This window comes from Coffea arabica, chromosome 5c, assembly GCF_036785885.1.
Source record: "Coffea arabica cultivar ET-39 chromosome 5c, Coffea Arabica ET-39 HiFi, whole genome shotgun sequence".
In the NCBI taxonomy this organism is placed as follows: domain Eukaryota; kingdom Viridiplantae; phylum Streptophyta; class Magnoliopsida; order Gentianales; family Rubiaceae; genus Coffea; species Coffea arabica.
In genome coordinates this window covers 5,959,691-5,976,731 of record NC_092319.1, presented here as the reverse complement: position 1 = coordinate 5,976,731, position 17,041 = coordinate 5,959,691, and the positions used below count along the sequence as shown (strand labels likewise).

At 36.9% G+C, this 17,041-nt stretch overlaps 4 protein-coding genes across 5 annotated transcripts; all 4 read left to right on the top strand.

Moving 5' to 3' along the window:
- The first annotated feature begins 3 nt into the window (after positions 1-3).
- On the top strand, positions 4-17,041 carry LOC113689104 (replication protein A 70 kDa DNA-binding subunit B-like). 2 transcript variants are annotated; one of them, XM_072050509.1, is made up of 13 exons: positions 4-546; positions 727-841; positions 942-985; positions 5,996-6,062; positions 12,479-12,634; positions 13,449-13,719; positions 13,832-13,910; positions 14,004-14,128; positions 14,257-14,335; positions 14,421-14,553; positions 14,656-14,813; positions 14,886-15,006; positions 16,358-17,041. In XM_072050509.1, the coding sequence occupies exons 5-13, from the start codon at positions 12,485-12,487 to the stop codon at positions 16,811-16,813; spliced, it is 1,572 nt and encodes a 523-aa protein (XP_071906610.1). In that variant the 5' UTR covers positions 4-546; positions 727-841; positions 942-985; positions 5,996-6,062; positions 12,479-12,484; the 3' UTR covers positions 16,814-17,041. The 2 variants fall into 2 exon arrangements, with proteins under 2 accessions (XP_071906610.1, XP_071906609.1); XM_072050508.1 differs by having other exon boundaries at positions 678-841.
- LOC140007174 (uncharacterized) lies at positions 9,047-10,237 on the top strand. The gene has a single exon (XM_072049862.1). It carries the CDS (start codon positions 9,047-9,049, stop codon positions 10,235-10,237), a length of 1,191 nt encoding a protein of 396 aa, XP_071905963.1.
- LOC140007173 (uncharacterized) lies at positions 10,304-11,488 on the top strand. Its single transcript, XM_072049861.1, has one exon. It carries the CDS (start codon positions 10,304-10,306, stop codon positions 11,486-11,488), a length of 1,185 nt encoding a protein of 394 aa, XP_071905962.1.
- LOC140007172 (uncharacterized) lies at positions 11,522-12,382 on the top strand. The gene has a single exon (XM_072049860.1). It carries the CDS (start codon positions 11,522-11,524, stop codon positions 12,380-12,382), a length of 861 nt encoding a protein of 286 aa, XP_071905961.1.

The following is a 17,041-nucleotide window of genomic DNA, read 5'->3' as shown; positions in this document are numbered from 1 at the left end:
CAAATTGCATTGAAGCCCCCTCAAATTGCATTGAAGCCTTTTCCTGCTCTCTCTACCACGCGCCTATTCTGAGCAAAATTCAGCCTACCTATTCTGAGCAAGTCCAGTCCCAACCAGCTATGCTACCAAACCCAACATCTCTTTCCCAAATTGCCGTTGAACCCTTTTCCTCCCTTTCCTCTACCGCACGGCTATTCTTAGCACAAATTCGACGCATCTGTCCTGAGCAATCCCCAATTCCAGCCGTAAAAAGTTTGGATTTTCCATGATTTGAGCGATGGGTTTTGTGGCTTCCTTCTTTAAGCCAGCAGGTCAGCTGCTACTCCTGCAGCCGCTTCATTTGCTGACCGTTCACATGGTCTTTGTACTTCAGAGCAGGAGAATTGGGTGCAGGTCAACTACTTTGCTTACACTAGCTGTTTTTCCCTCTTTCTCTGATATCCAATTAACCCGTTTCTGTATCGATTCCGTCTCATGTTGCCGAATTCTTGGAGCCTCACGTGATAGTTGTACTTCAGAGGAGTGAAATGGGGAACTTTTTGTTAGGTATGCCATTCTATTTTGATCAGCTTTGGTATTCAATTTTCCACCTAAATTATGCTTTCTATTCAACCTTCATCATCCGTATGATTACGATTACAATTATCTGCTTGGATGTGATTTTTCCCTTATTCCAGTTATGCTACGAAGTAGAGTTCCTATTCACTTAGCCTGTACCTTTTCCAGCGGCTGACGAAATGGGATGCACGTATTTATCAGTGCATCGTGCTGCCTTCTCTGCCTTGTGAGCTGCAAGAAAAATCCTCCGAGCCTTTACACCTTGTTCTTTGGAGCCTCTCTGGTGAGAAAAAAACTCCCCCTTTTTCCCCCCAAATTTTCCTCTTATGAATAGTTCTCAGATTAATAAATTCTAATATACAGATATATGTTTCAATTCATAGGTTCCTTTTGCTGCGGTTCCTTCGACGAACCTTTTAACTTGAAAGTCAGTTTGCTGTCTTCCTTCAATCTATCCACAGCTTTTCTTTTTTTGAGTGCCTATATTTTCATAAGTGAAATTTCACCTTTCCCTTTTCTTTTTTGTAGTTTTTCTTCAGTTTCTGCTTCATTTATTTTAAGTTTATTGGTGCTATTTGTTTTGTGTTATCCTTTATGAAACAAACGATTGCTTATTTGAGCAGGTGATATTGGGCCTGTTTGGAACCTGAGTTTTTTGGGAGTTTGTCTAAAACTTTACTGTAGTGTACTGTAGAAGTTTTTGAAAAAATTTTATAGAAGTTTTTGTAAGGTGAAAAACTTTTTTTTTCTTTTTTTTTTCTCTTTCCCTTTCCTTTTCTTTTTCTTTTTCTTTCTTTCCTTTTTCTTTTATTTCCTCTCTTTTTCTTCTTCTTCTTCTTCTTCTTCTTCTTCTTCTTCCCCGTCACTTCCGCACCCCCAGCAACAACTCCACCTCCCGGTTGCCCCGCCTTCCCCCTCCACCCATCACCCCTCTCTGCCCCGCTGCTCCCATCTGCGCCGCCCCCTCTGCCCCTTCCCCTTCCCCCCTCCGCCACCCTCTGCCTCTTTCCCCTCTGCCCCTTCCGCCGCCCCCTCTGCCCCTTCCCCTTCCCCCCTCCGCCACCCTCTGCCTCTTTCCCCTCTGCCCCTTCCGCCGCCCCCCTCTGCCCTCCTCGCCACCCCCGTCTACCCCTTCCCCCTCTGCCCCGCCTTCCCCCTTTCCCCCGCCGCCCCTTCTGCGCCACCCCCCTCTGCCCCTTCCCCCTCCTCCCGCCTTCCCTCTCTCCCCCGCCGTCCCCCTCTACGCCGCCCCCTCTGCCCCTTCCCCCCTGTGCCTTCCTCGCCGCCCCCCTCTGGCCACCCCCCTCTGCGCCGGACGTAGAGAGAAAAAAAAAAGACAAGAGAGGAGATGGCAGGGGAGGAAGAGGGGGAGAGGGAAAAAAAGGGGGAAAAAAATTTCTTGTCCGGCACCGGAAATTGGTGACGGAGCCGGCAATGGAGGTAGTGGTGGGGGAGGAAGAAGAAGTAATTTTTTTTTTGTTGTATTTTGGATATTTTAAGTGTGTAGGTTAAAAATTTTTGATAAGTTTTTTGGGATTCCTGTAGCAAAAGTTGTTAAAAAACTAGTTTTATACAAACTTGGTAAAAAATCAAGCTTCCAAACAGGGCCTTTGTTAATTTGAAATATTTGATTAAAAAAACTTTCTTATACACATGGGCTTACAAAATTATTGCTGAGTACCAGTTTAAACGATGAATATTGGGTTGTAAAGGATGCATTATAGGGTGTGTGGAATAGTTGATTGTATGCTATCTTTATCATATTCTGGCCTTAAACTGTGACGTAGTTAATTCAAGCCAAAGCTTCAACGCAAACACTAATCTGCCATTAAAATTTTAGCTAAGATTTCAGCTTGACTCTAATGTATGATCTTAAGGTAGCTAAAGTAAGCAAAAGCTCTCGAAAATGTATGAGCAGGTGATTTTGTTAATTTGAAATATTTGTTATGGACAAAAATAGCCCTAAATAGTTAGTAACTATTCACACAACCACCTTTCATGAAAGGATGCAACTGACTTTTAACGCTTATTAAAACACAAACAAAATTAAAAAATAAATATATTTAATCCATTATTATCAATTGACCCCTAAATAGTAAGCTAATATTGAAATTCTCAATTGTAAGACCAAGTCTCAAATAGACATTTATCATTCTTTAAGGTCCAAAATAAATAAAACAAAGTTCCTTCCTCCAATAGATGTGTGGAATAGTTGATTGTATGCTATCTTTATCATATTCTGGCCTTAAACTGTGACGTAGTTAATTCAAGCCAAAGCTTCAACGCAAACACTAATCTGCCATTAAAATTTTAGCTAAGATTTCAGCTTGACTCTAATGTATGATCTTAAGGTAGCTAAAGTAAGCAAAAGCTCTCGAAAATGTCAAGTCATATTAGACAACAGGCATTCAATATGTCTATGACAGCTTGATTATCTCAAGCTTAGATTTTTTTTTTTGGTTGGTATCTCATGCCTAGAATAGACTAAATAACAAATTTTTGCTCACAATTAAAAGCTGTTCACCCATTTGCTGATGTTATTCTAAGTAACTGAGCTGTCCTATTGGTTTGCATATAATGGGTGTTCTATCAAATAGTCAAATTGCTATATGCACACTAGAAAAAAGATTGTAGTGATGGACATCAATAACAGATTTTATCCACCAAAGTCATTTCGAACCTCCTGGTACTGATGCTTTGGTCTTTAATCACAATGAAGCTATACAGACTCTAAGTTAGTTTTTCTTACAATATACATGTCTGCTATATGTGACCTGTTGTTGTTCTAAATGAGGAATGGGAGTGCTTATCTATTTTTAAGATAGCATTAAGCTGGCCAGCCTTTTTTTATTAGTGATCTAAATGCCTATTGGTTAAGCAGCTTAAGACTTTGTACTTCTTGTTTCTAATTGCTTACTTAGTGTGTTCCTTGCTTGCTGTTTCGTTTAAGCTACACTTGTCTGGGGCAATGAAAAGCTCAATGGTTATTTTTTAAGGATATTGTATGTAGCCCATTCTTCGTCTGTTATTCATTGTAGTCTTTTTACTCAAAGCTCATTCACTCATTTATATGCCTATCAGTTGAACATCTTAGGTTATTATGCCTGTTTTATCCCAAGTATATACACACTATTTTTTGGCTTGAAATTGCAGAAGTATGTGTAAATGTATATGTTAATCTTATCTAGGTGTATCATTGGGTCCCCTAATAGCATTAATTTGACTACCATTCGAGCTGAATCAGGAAGGAAACAAATTGCAGTAGGATGTAGTTCTTGGATTGAGGAGTTGGCTGCTTTTAATCATTCATGTATTTGACAAAGGTGAAAGTGCCACTTATGAGAGTCGGTCTTGTTTTTGTGGACTAAATGGATTTCTTAAGGTCATTAAGCTGCAATACTCATTTCTGATTTTGATGTCCTTTGGTATAATGAACATACTTTAATGTCCTTTTCAAACTTGATTCTGTGCCTTGGAGAGTAGAGTACATTTTCTTATCTTTATAACTGAACTTCATTAATTGATACCTTATCTAACTTTGAAGCAGCTCTGTATTTGTTTTCTGTTCTTATTTTCCATATTTCTTTAGTAACTTATCTTTTTTATCCTCTCCAGAATTACCACTTAATATGGGCCATGGACAATTATCATTTTATCAGCAATTTAAATAAATTACAGTAATGGATGCTAATCCCAATTCCCAGACATCATGAACTTATAACCCATACTTGGAACATCTTAATGTATCTAAACTGATTACAACTTTATAGGTCAACAGCTCATATAGCAAACTAATGCAAGCATTATCATTTACTGTTTTTCTTTCCCCCCTTTTGTCTATGCTCTTTCCCTGATATGCACTTTATAGGTTATTATGCCTGTTTTATCCCAAGTATATACACACTATTTTTTGGCTTGAAATTGCAGAAGTATGTGTAAATGTATATGTTAATCTTATCTAGGTGTATCATTGGGTCCCCTAATAGCATTAATTTGACTACCATTCGAGCTGAATCAGGAAGGAAACAAATTGCAGTAGGATGTAGTTCTTGGATTGAGGAGTTGGCTGCTTTTAATCATTCATGTATTTGACAAAGGTGAAAGTGCCACTTATGAGAGTCGGTCTTGTTTTTGTGGACTAAATGGATTTCTTAAGGTCATTAAGCTGCAATACTCATTTCTGATTTTGATGTCCTTTGGTATAATGAACATACTTTAATGTCCTTTTCAAACTTGATTCTGTGCCTTGGAGAGTAGAGTACATTTTCTTATCTTTATAACTGAACTTCATTAATTGATACCTTATCTAACTTTGAAGCAGCTCTGTATTTGTTTTCTGTTCTTATTTTCCATATTTCTTTAGTAACTTATCTTTTTTATCCTCTCCAGAATTACCACTTAATATGGGCCATGGACAATTATCATTTTATCAGCAATTTAAATAAATTACAGTAATGGATGCTAATCCCAATTCCCAGACATCATGAACTTATAACCCATACTTGGAACATCTTAATGTATCTAAACTGATTACAACTTTATAGGTCAACAGCTCATATAGCAAACTAATGCAAGCATTATCATTTACTGTTTTTCTTTCCCCCCTTTTGTCTATGCTCTTTCCCTGATATGCACTTTATAGGTTATTATGCCTGTTTTATCCCAAGTATATACACACTATTTTTTGGCTTGAAATTGCAGAAGTATGTGTAAATGTATATGTTAATCTTATCTAGGTGTATCATTGGGTCCCCTAATAGCATTAATTTGACTACCATTCGAGCTGAATCAGGAAGGAAACAAATTGCAGTAGGATGTAGTTCTTGGATTGAGGAGTTGGCTGCTTTTAATCATTCATGTATTTGACAAAGGTGAAAGTGCCACTTATGAGAGTCGGTCTTGTTTTTGTGGACTAAATGGATTTCTTAAGGTCATTAAGCTGCAATACTCATTTCTGATTTTGATGTCCTTTGGTATAATGAACATACTTTAATGTCCTTTTCAAACTTGATTCTGTGCCTTGGAGAGTAGAGTACATTTTCTTATCTTTATAACTGAACTTCATTAATTGATACCTTATCTAACTTTGAAGCAGCTCTGTATTTGTTTTCTGTTCTTATTTTCCATATTTCTTTAGTAACTTATCTTTTTTCTCCTCTCCAGAATTACCACTTAATATGGGCCATGGACAATTATCATTTTATCAGCAATTTAAATAAATTACAGTAATGGATGCTAATCCCAATTCCCAGACATCATGAACTTATAACCCATACTTGGAACATCTTAATGTATCTAAACTGATTACAACTTTATAGGTCAACAGCTCATATAGCAAACTAATGCAAGCATTATCATTTACTGTTTTTCTTTCCCCCCTTTTGTCTATGCTCTTTCCCTGATATTTCTTTTTCCCTGTGTTTTGTTGCTTGGATAGTCTACACCTCATCCTAGGCGCAAAGCTTTTTGCATGTCCCTATCTGATTTATCGTTGCTGTTACCAGGTATGCCTAATGCTTCAGCCTGACTTTTACACAAAAAACCTGTTCTTAGCTGTATTGTCTCCTTAGTTCATGTTTTTTTTATGCTTTTGCTATTAGACTTTGATGCCTCTATATACTCAGTTCCTTTAACCTCTGCTTAGTCGTATGTCCAATTGGTTCTACATTTATTCTGTAGTTGCTTTCTGTTTATTTGATTGTCTAATATTGTTTGCATAAGAGTATATAAACAACCGTATAATATAGACAAATTATATGATTGACTAAATTGTCATCGAGATATCTGATAGTCAGCCATTACATTAGAGAAGTTCCATTAGCTATTTTATCCTGTCTGCCTTGATGGACTAGCATCATTCTTTTCTTATATATTTTGTCACAAACGAGCCTTCTGAGAATGCTACTGGTATTCCTCCATTTGAGGTGACTCAAAAATATGGATAAAGTTAGTTATAGAAAACAAGCTATTCAAAGATGGAGGCACAAACGATTAGATAGGCTGTCGCGGCTTCGTGCCTCGGGACCCTCAAATGTAATTAATGTTCCTCACTTGCTTCCTATAGGGCCCAATGACAGCCAACTATCTATGAGTAGATCACTTCCATTTCTACACAATCAATTTCTTGCTATAAGAAATAATGGAAGCGAAAAAAATATGGGACATAGAAGCAAAAAAACCCAGAAAGATGGCTTGCTTCACTCCATATCGCTGGAATCGAATCAGCCATTTCTTCTTAGACACCCGAATGTCCATTCTATCCTGCCAACCAATTCAAATGACACAGAAGCATCCATGAATATGCCATTTATATTTGCACCACTTGAGCCTTCCAGTATAGCCTATAACAAAGAGGATCATCTTACATTAGAACCTGATATATTTCAGATGCATTGTATGCATGAAACAGAGCAAATAGAAGCTGAAAATGCTAGCTGCTCTAGGTTTGTGACTCACCCTATTGAGTCTGGTATGCCTCATCCTGTGAACCCAGCTACTTTGCTGTTTACAAGTTCAAATATGGTGCATTCAATGGTCAATGCGCCATCTGAACTCTTGGCAACAAAAAATCCCGTTGCAGCAAATAATAGAAGGCAAAGATCTGTGATACTAAAACATAAAAGATGTCAAGAAAAAAAGACATCTAAAAGTTCGCCTGCCAAACCTCAACTTCCTCTTCCTTCAATTGTTGCCATCCCTGCAGTGGATACTGTGCAATCAAAATCAATTCAATATCAATCCACAGGTGCTTGCCTGAATCCCTATTTTAACTGAAGTATCATACAGTTAAGCTCATCGAACAGTTTCATACCAGTATTTTTTTCATACCAGTATTTTAACAGGTCATCGAACAGTTAAGCTCATACAGTTTCATACCAGTATTTTTTTCATATCATTATTTTCACTAATTTCTGCATATTTTCCAAGTTAACCATTTTAAGCTTTTGTAAAAGTATATGCCTTCTATTCACTGTCAACCAAAATAGGTCTGTAACATTAAAAATATTATGTGATTTTATTTTAAACTCGTTTTGTCTTTTAAAGCCTTTTTTATAAATTCCAGCTTCCTATGCCTTCAATCTTAAAATTAAATCAATTACTCTAACTTATCATTCTCTAAACTATAAAATTAATTTTATACAATTTTCATGACCTTTTCACATTTAGAACAATTCACTTAGCTACTGGAATCATCATCCTTTTACAAACAGTGTTTTCCAGCCCTTTAGTCTACCATGAAAAAACTTTAACCTAAGATAAATCTTTCCCATAAACATAGACTTTTAACCTACTACACCCCTTAGCGCTTTTGTTTAACTTATACCATATTCTATCCAGTTTCAGTAGCAAACACTGAAGGAATAGATAGAGTCATACTCCAATCAAACCAAGTAAAGCCTAAGAGAAAGCGTGCAGGTTTTGTAAACTTTTTAATGTCTTACTAGCTTCAGTTTGTTAATTTCTACTTCCCTGCATTACACAAAATGAATAACTAGATATCTTTTCCTTGTCGATTATAGCAAGAACGCCAAAAATAGGTCGGGAGGTCTTAAACCACATTCCTACTGCTGCTGATCTGCTTCCTCGCCAACGCAACTGTCCCCATTGTAGTGCAAAAAAATTTGCTCATGAAACAGCAAATTTTTGTTATTCTAATGGGGATGTTATTTTAGCTAGCAATTCAATCCCAACTGTTCTAAAAGAACTTCTTATGTCAACATCTGAGGAAGCTCAACTATTTAGGACCTGTATTAGAACAATTAATAACACATTTGCTTTCACTTCCTTTGGAGTGAAATGTGATAAAAATTTGGCTAAGAGAAATAAGGGCATTTATACTTTTAAAGTGCAAGGTCAGGTCTATCATTTCATCAATGATTTAGAGACCTCAAAAAATTTGCAATTCTATTTTCATGACAGTGAAAATGAATTAGCAAATCGATTAGATGCCTACCCAAGATTAACTGAGAGTATTCTCCAAAAAACCATGAATCTCATGCAGCAAAATCCCTATGCTAGATTCTTTCGCGGCTTGAGAGAAGTTCATAACCTTGATACTTATCGCATTGGTTTAGACCAAAGAGTATTCAATAAGCCTACAGTGTCCCAAGTTGCTGCTTTATGGGTAGAAGGAGAAGAAAATGGAGAAACAAGCCGTCGAGATATTCGAGTGTACACCCATGGTGGCCATTCACACAATATCCAATATTACTATGGCTGTTATGACCCTCTCCAGTACCCTCTTTTGCTTCCTTTTGGTGAAGCTGGTTGGCATCAAGGGATTAAAAAATACTTGAAAAAGGTGCACAAAAAAAAGACTAGGAAAAGGGATGCTCAAATTTCTATTTCTCCAATGAATGCTTCTACTGCCGAAGAGTTAATACAAATGGAACAAGACTGTAAGTAGAATAAATCTTTTCCACCTGTATTCTATTAATTTTAGCATACCAGCCTCATTAACCTTTTTTCTAAATTCCTTCAACCAGTAATGGCAGGAATAGACGGCGATCCTGATTTCGTTTCCATCCGTGAATACTATGCCTATAAATTGCAAATGAGAAATGATGATGAATCTTTCTTACTGCACTTTGGTAGGCTATTTCAGCAATATGTTGTTGATATGTATGTTAAACTTGAATCACAAAGATTAGATTATTTGAGAACCCAGCAAGAAGAATTTAGAAAAGAATTCTTACAAGGTATAGTAGACTCAATAGGTACTGGTGAAGTCTGGGCAGCAAATGTCGGTCAAAGAGTATTTTTACAAGCTAGCTTTATTGGAGGACCAAGAAATATGAGAAGAAAATACATAGATGCAATGACTTTGGTCCAAAAATTTGGCAAGCCGGATATATTCTTGACCATGACTTGCAATCCCAATTGGCCGGAAATAAAAGAACATTTACTGCCAACAGAGGAAGCCCAAAATCGACCAGATTTGGTTGTAAGGGTCTTTCGTGCTAAACTAGAAGAATTAAAGAATGAACTTTTGAAGAAAAATATTTTTGGAGAAGTGGCAGCCTATACATATGTGATAGAATTTCAAAAAAGAGGCCTGCCACATGTTCATTTTCTTTTAATCTTAAAGCCTCAGCACAAAATGTTCATCCCTGATGAATATGATAAAATTGTCAGTGCAGAAATTCCAGATAAAACAAAATATCCGCACCTGTACAGAATGGTTAAAAAACACATGATGCACGGTCCTTGTGGTGTGTTGAACCCATCAAATGTTTGCATGACTAAGCATGGCTGCTGTAAAAATTCTTATCCAAAAGAGTACTCTGAGCATACAATTCAGACGCTAGATTCCTATCCACTATACCGAAGAAGAAACAATGGTGTTAAAATTAAAGTCAGAAAACAAAAACTTGATAATACATGGGTTGTTCCTCATAATGCATATTTACTTGCTAAGTTCAATTGCCACATTAATGTTGAGATCTGCTCAACAATTCAGGCTGTCAAATATATTTACAAGTATATCTGCAAAGGCCATGATCGAATCAGTTTCCATATCAATTCTGATAATCCAAACAATCAGATTGATGAAATTCAGCAATATCAGGCAGCTCGGTGGGTTTCCCCGCCTGAAGCTGTTTGGAGACTATTTCGCTTTTCCATGGGAGAAATTAAACCAGCTATCATTCACCTTCAATTGCATCTTCCAAATTTTTAGCCAATTCACTTCAAGAAGCATGAGAATTTAAATAACATAGTCAAAAATCCAAGAAATAGGAAGACAATGTTGACTGAATTTTTCTATATGAATAGAACAGATTCAGTTGCACAAGAACTAAATTGCACATACGCTCAATTTCCAGACCATTTTGTCTGGTTAGCTAAAGAAAAACGCTGGAAAATTAAAGATAGGGGAGATTCTATAGGCCGAATAAATACAGCTCATCCATCTGAGGGAGAAAGATATTACCTTAGACTTCTTTTGTCTAAAGTTCGTGCTCCAAAGTCTTTTGAAGACTTAATGACTCACAATGGAGTGCAAGTTACCACCTTTCGTGAAGCAGCTCTCTTACGTGGCCTTCTTGAGAATGATAATAGCCAGGAAATTTGCCTACAAGAAGCGTCTCTTTTTCATATGCCTTATGAAATGAGACGACTTTTTGCTACGCTATTAGTTTATTCCTGTCCTAATGACCCCAAACAGCTATGGACAAAATTTGAGGCTGTCATGTCCGAAGATTTCATGAGAAATACTGCTTTGTCTCCTACAGAAATCAAACGAAAAGTTTTAGAGCAAATAAATGGTTTTCTACAGTCAATGGGAAAAAATATAGCTTCGTTTGGCTTACTTCCTAATAATTTCTCATTCTCAGATGTAGACAACCAAACAAGAGATGTATTGGCTGAAAAAAACATAAAAGTTCTTGAAGAGGACTTAAATGCAATTTCTTTGCTTAATCTGAACCAAACGCATGCATTTGAAGTTATATCTAAAAGAGTTTATGAAAATAAGAGTGGTGCATTTTTTGTTGATGGCCCTGGTGGAACTGGAAAATCTTTTCTTTATAGAGCGTTGTTAGCTGATATTAGATCAAAGGGATATATAGCATTAGCGACAGCCACATCAGGTATCGCTGCATCAATACTACCTGGAGGTAGAACTGCTCATTCTCGGTTTAAAATACCAATTGATACCTCACAGGGTAGAGCATGCAAAATTAGTAAGCAAAGCAGTTTGGCAAGTATGATTAAGGAATGCAAATTAATTATTTGGGATGAGGCTCCAATGTGCAAGAGATCTGCGATTGAAGCTTTAAATGATTTTCTTAGAGATCTTATGAATTCAGATAAGATTTTTGGTGGGAAAGTAATTGTTCTTGGGGGTGATTTCAGGCAAACCTTACCAGTAGTTCGTAAGGGAAGCCAACCTGAAACCATTGCTGCTTCTTTGATTAATTCCCCTATCTAGCCAGCTCTTGAAAAATTAGAGCTCACACAAAACATGAGGGCTCGATTTGATCCCTCATTCACTGATTACTTATTAAGGGTTGGTGATGGCACTGACCAAACTGAAGATGACAGTCTCATACACCTGCCTTCTTCTATTTTGGTTAGCAACGGTTCACAGAATGCATCACTTCATGACTTGATAGATGTGGTTTATCCCCACATCCATTATAGATCAGAAAATCCTGCCTTGCCATTAAATCGAGCAATCCTCACTACAAAGAATCATTTTGTGGATGAAGTGAATGATATCTTAATTGATAAATTTCCAGGTACAGCAGTACAATATCTGAGTTTCGACCGAGCTTTGAATCCAAACAACCAAGTTCAATATGAAGATTTTTTAAACTCCTTATCTCCCAGTGGCCTTCCACCCTATAAGCTAATCTTGAAACCTGGTGTTCCTGTGATATTGCTTAGGAACCTCGACCCTACTGAGGGTCTTTGCAATGGAACAAGATTAATTTGTAAAAGTTTGAGCAAATATGTCATTCATGCTCAAATAGCTGTAGGAGATTTTGCTGGAAAAGATGTCTTCATCCATAGAATTCCCTTACAACCTCCAACTGATGAACAATATCCTATTCCATATACAAGGACTCAGTTTCCAATTCGCTTGTGCTTTGCCATGACAATAAACAAAGCTCAAGGACAAACGCTTGATTATGTTGGTATCTATTTGAAGGAACCGGTGTTTTCCCATGGGCAGCTCTATGTTGCATTATCACGAGCAAGAACTGCTTCTCAAGTCAAAGTGCTCATTAAACCTCGCTTTTTTGACAAGCCTAGAACAGACCAGACAAAAAATATTGTATTTAGAGAAGTTCTTGAAACTTCTCGCATAGCTGCCAAGTAAATATGTTGTTTTAGGATTTAGTTTCAATTTTCCTGAATGTTCCAGAATTTCTCTTTTAACTTACAAACTGATTATGTGTCTCTCTCATTATTATAGATAACAATGGCAAGGAGATGTCTATCAGTGCATGAAGTCAACGACAAGATGAGAAGGTGGACAGTGCTTGTGCAAGTTGTGGAGAAATCGCACGTGTTAACCAGTAACAGATCGCCGCCTATCAGATTTCAGCGTCTCGTGTTAACAGATTCTGAGGTAATATAAGCTCAAACTAATCTTGGCAATTTAACATTTCCTAAATCATCAACATGTCCAGATCATTAATCATCCTCTGTGCAATTTAATTTCAGGCCAATTGACTATAGTGAAATTCTGATTTAACTTACATGATTCTACCCTATAATATTCCAAGACTTGTTATTAACCAATGATATATGCCTAATCAGTATAACTTTCTCTATGGGAGATCATATATAGTGATTTGAAAATGTTACAGCTTGGATGCATTTGAGTGCCTCAATGTGCGTTCAATGACTAAAACAAAATACAGAAGTTTACCTGTTCCCAATTTTACTCCTCTGGACTTACGAAGTACAGAGAACTTCTTGAAATTTTCAAGAAGGAAAAGAATCTAAAAAAAATCCTGCTACTAACGTGGCCAATAGCTGCTAAAGTATCTATACAGAAAGCATTTAGATTTTTTCTGCTTCGATTCTTTCGAAGAGTCCCGCTTTTTCTCCTGTTACATATCCCTGTATCTGAAATACTTTCTTTCCCTTTATAGAGAATTGAGGCAAATGATGGCAGTCTGTTGATAACATTAGTTGATAGCAGTCTCTTGTCAAATTCTCTTCTCATTTTTCTACCATTTTCCTTCATAAATGTCTCTGGTTATTCTTAGTGATTTGCTTCTTCCAACTCAAACATTGCTGTTATATGTTTTCTTCCCCCTCTTCCTCCTTAAAAAAAAAAAACCCTCTGCATACTTCCTGTTGTATGTTTCTTACCTTAAGTGTTCTACTTCAGCCTTTTGGTTAATATTGCTCATCTTGGTTCTTTCTATGAACAGGGGACTCTGGTTTCAGCTGTCATTTATGGAAATGACATTCGCTATTTTTCTAATCTGCTTCAACCATTCAAGCGATACTATATTACTGGTGGGATTGTCAAAAAACAGGATGCAAAGTATAAAGTTAGTGACTATCAGTTCTCATGGATGCTTCATAACAAGACATTAGTTGAAGAGTGTGTCGAACCAAATCCACCACTGCTACCATGCACTTTTGAATTCACCAAATTTGAAGACCTTTTTAGGTTCGCAAACACAGAGAATGTTCAGAGTAAGTTATATCTATGCTTTACTAATTGAAATATAAATTCATTTTCATATTTTCTTTAGCTATTGAAACACATCTAACCTCTTCTCTTTTGGTTTGTACTAAAATTTACAAGCTGTTGTTGTCACTGCATTTGCGACAAAGGAACAGAATAACGGGTGTACAACAAGAGGCTTCATTGTTGTGAATGAAGAGTTAGTTATATAGACCTTACTTTTAATATTCCTATTCAATGCATAAAATTGTTCCATTCACATTTTCCCCTGTTTTTCCTCTTCTTTGTAAAGGAAAAAGCCAATGCTTCTTACTCTTTGGAATGAGTTCGAACAAAATCAGGGAACACAGCTTGCAAACAGTATTGGGAATGCCAACGTTATCATTGGCATGAAGTTGAAAATCACAACTTTTAATTGTAAGTGAAGTTAATATACTTTTAACAGCTTATACTTCAATGATAGTCATCCAGTTACAATAACTCAGCCTATCACTGTCTTTTAAATTGCTCTATTACTTAATGAAAATTATTGCTTTTACTATTAGACTTATCCCTGACAACCAAGCCTGGGAGTGGCCTTCTGATTAATCCTCCCACTTCTGAAGCAAATGCACTCAAAGATTGGTACGCATGTTCTTTGATCATTTTACTTAAACTTTTCTAGATCCTTTTGATAAATTATAGTCTGTTGCATTCATTTCTTGGATAGGTATAATGCAAATAAAGAAGAAATTGCAGAATTGATACAACAAATGGCATACAAAGATTCATCTAAGCTGCTGCCACCTCCAAGTTCTAACGACATCATCAGTGTAGCCAATGCACTCAACACACTCAAAGATGTATCTTCTTTTTTCGTTTATGACCTGATTTATATCTTTTACCCATCCAAAATAATGCAAAACTCATATGTTCTTCTTTCTGTTCACAAAAACATCTATTAGGTGAAAACAGCTTGGATAACCGGAAAAATCAATTTGTCCCCTAGACAACAAAAGTTCTGGTTTGAAGCATGTGAGAACTGCCAAAAGCCTATCAATGTTGACGTAGGATGGGTTATGAGATGCTCATCTTGCAAAGAAGAGAGCAGAGTTATAGCAAGGTAATTACCGAATTAACTTTCCCTCTCTTGCAATGAATTAGAATATAATATTTTATTTCCAATATGTAATAGGACCCGAGTTGGGATTGCTGTTGATGATGGTACGGGCTCCATAAATACCGTTATCTTTGGCCTTGATGCTGAAAAGCTTATCCCATTTACAGCACTTCAATTCTGGGAAGCTCATACTGAGGTGAGCTAACAATCTTGTGCCTATATTTCTGCTACAATGAACTTCATGTGCCTATATTTCTGCTGTCAATTATAATTTCCTATATGGAATTGCCACTTTCATCTTTGTTTTCCATTTTTTGGGTTGTTTTTTGTCTGAGATGCTCAGCCAGTTGGTTTGCCTGCTAATTTGAACTTTCATGCTTGTAGCCTTTTCTATTAGTTACTGAAGCCACAAACTGAGAATGCAGTTAGAATTGGAACACTGTTTGCACTCTCGCACCTGAGCTCAAAACCTTCTCCCAGTAGTCCAATTCCTGTATCAAATCAACCACTCTGGATAGCTTAGATAACCTTAATTTTCTAGATAACCTTTACCAAGGAAACCAGTTATCAAACCAGAATGAGATGCTCTTCCCGTCACCAATATCGAAACTAATCAGGGGTTGTACAAGTGTCTGAGCTAAAGAATCTTCCTCCATATCCAGAAGCACTAGGTAGAGATTCTAAGGTCCCAGAAGCTACATTTGTTTAGCATGACAGAGCCGATCCATCTCACCCCTAAATATCTGACCATTTTAATCTAGCTATAAAATGATCCTAAATCTCTCCAGACCATAGGAAAAAAAAAACTACTAAGGAGTATGAACACGCTTGCCCAATTAACATATATGCCACTCAAAACTGATTATAACAACTGCACTCTAACCCTATAGCTGAGTTTCTTAGTTGTCCAACTATGAACTCTTTGTTGAATTTTAATAAAACTAGGTTGAGAGTCTTTGAATTTGAACTTAGTGGAGATCAATGGCAGTCCCAGCTCCCAAGTATTTTATAGCTTCTCAGCTGTCTCATCATCCACCCCTGATAAAAATAAACCACACTTTGGTAGATTTCGTTTTCATCCAGATAATCAGTCAAATAGTTCTGCCTTCTTCTCACCAAGTGACTTTCTGTTCATACAACAACTGCAACATCTCTCCTTTGTTGCTTTTCCTGGTCTATATTAATGCGCCAAATGAACTCAAAAAATTTCAGCCTTTTTAGGCCTTTACCCGAATACAAAAAAAAAAAGTGAGTCTTATTTAGTTCATTGAGCTCTAATGGTAATAACTATCGAATAATCTGATTCTTACGCTTCTTTTCTTTGGTATCAATGCTGCTCTCACCATGTAAAAGTGTTATGATAGTAAGAAACAAAAGATTATTTGGTCTTGCCATCTTTCACAGTTATTCCATAATCTCTTGGGTATAATATGTTTTGTTTCCTTCCATAACTTATGCTTGGATCCAGTTCTATTTATACAGCATGAAGTTACTCAGAATTTGAATATCATTGCTAATTATTTATACTATAAAACAAAAAAATTCAGGAGCTTAACTTTTCTGCTGAACTAGCATCTGCACTTGGAAAGCATGCAATTGTGTGTTTCATTCGCTACTATGAGTCAAATTATCAAGGCCAGAAGGAAGGCAAGTATAATATTGTCAAGGCATACACTGCCGAGGAATCAGCTCACATTCCAATGGCCATCACAACTGCAGAAACGAATGAAATAATTCCAGACCAACAAGCTACTGTCCTGCAGCCTACCAAGAAAACTGAATTTTTCAGTCCATCAACCAAAAAAATCCTTGATGCCATTGCTGAATCATCTACTGCTGCAAATGAACTGCCGCCTGCAGTGACAACAGCAAAGAGGGCCTTGGTTTTTGGAACTGTGCCTCCTGGAATTGGTTTGGATTCTGCTGAAGCTAATACACCTACCTTGCTGTCCACCAATGCACCTGGAAGTCCCTTGAAGAAGCGGCGTGACGATGAACTCTGAACTTCCTTGAAGCCTTTTGAATTGTTCATTTTGCTAATGTTAAAACACTTTACAGCTGCATTCCTAATCTTGCATCTTTTGACATAATATTGACATCCATTAAGAAATTGTCCTTTTGTGCACCTTAATGGATCTCAATATGTGATCTTTTGTAATTGCAGCCTATGATTGCACTTTATATTTGAAGATGTTAAGCTATTTATGAAACTACTTGTCAACCTTTTGTCA

What these genes read in the sequence shown, in the direction of transcription:
- LOC140007174 (XM_072049862.1), top strand. Translation starts at nt 9,047, where the DNA reads ATGGCAGGAATAGACGGCGATCCTGATTTCGTTTCCATCCGTGAATAC.
- LOC140007173 (XM_072049861.1), top strand. Translation starts at nt 10,304, where the DNA reads ATGTTGACTGAATTTTTCTATATGAATAGAACAGATTCAGTTGCACAA.
- LOC140007172 (XM_072049860.1), top strand. Translation starts at nt 11,522, where the DNA reads ATGAGGGCTCGATTTGATCCCTCATTCACTGATTACTTATTAAGGGTT.
- LOC113689104 (XM_072050509.1), top strand. Translation starts at nt 12,485, where the DNA reads ATGGCAAGGAGATGTCTATCAGTGCATGAAGTCAACGACAAGATGAGA. An exon ending in AAACACAGAGAATGTTCAGA is followed by an intron (nt 13,720 to 13,831) that starts GTAAGTTATATC and finishes AAAATTTACAAG; the next exon opens with CTGTTGTTGTCACTGCATTT. An exon ending in GCAAATGCACTCAAAGATTG is followed by an intron (nt 14,336 to 14,420) that starts GTACGCATGTTC and finishes TTTCTTGGATAG; the next exon opens with GTATAATGCAAATAAAGAAG.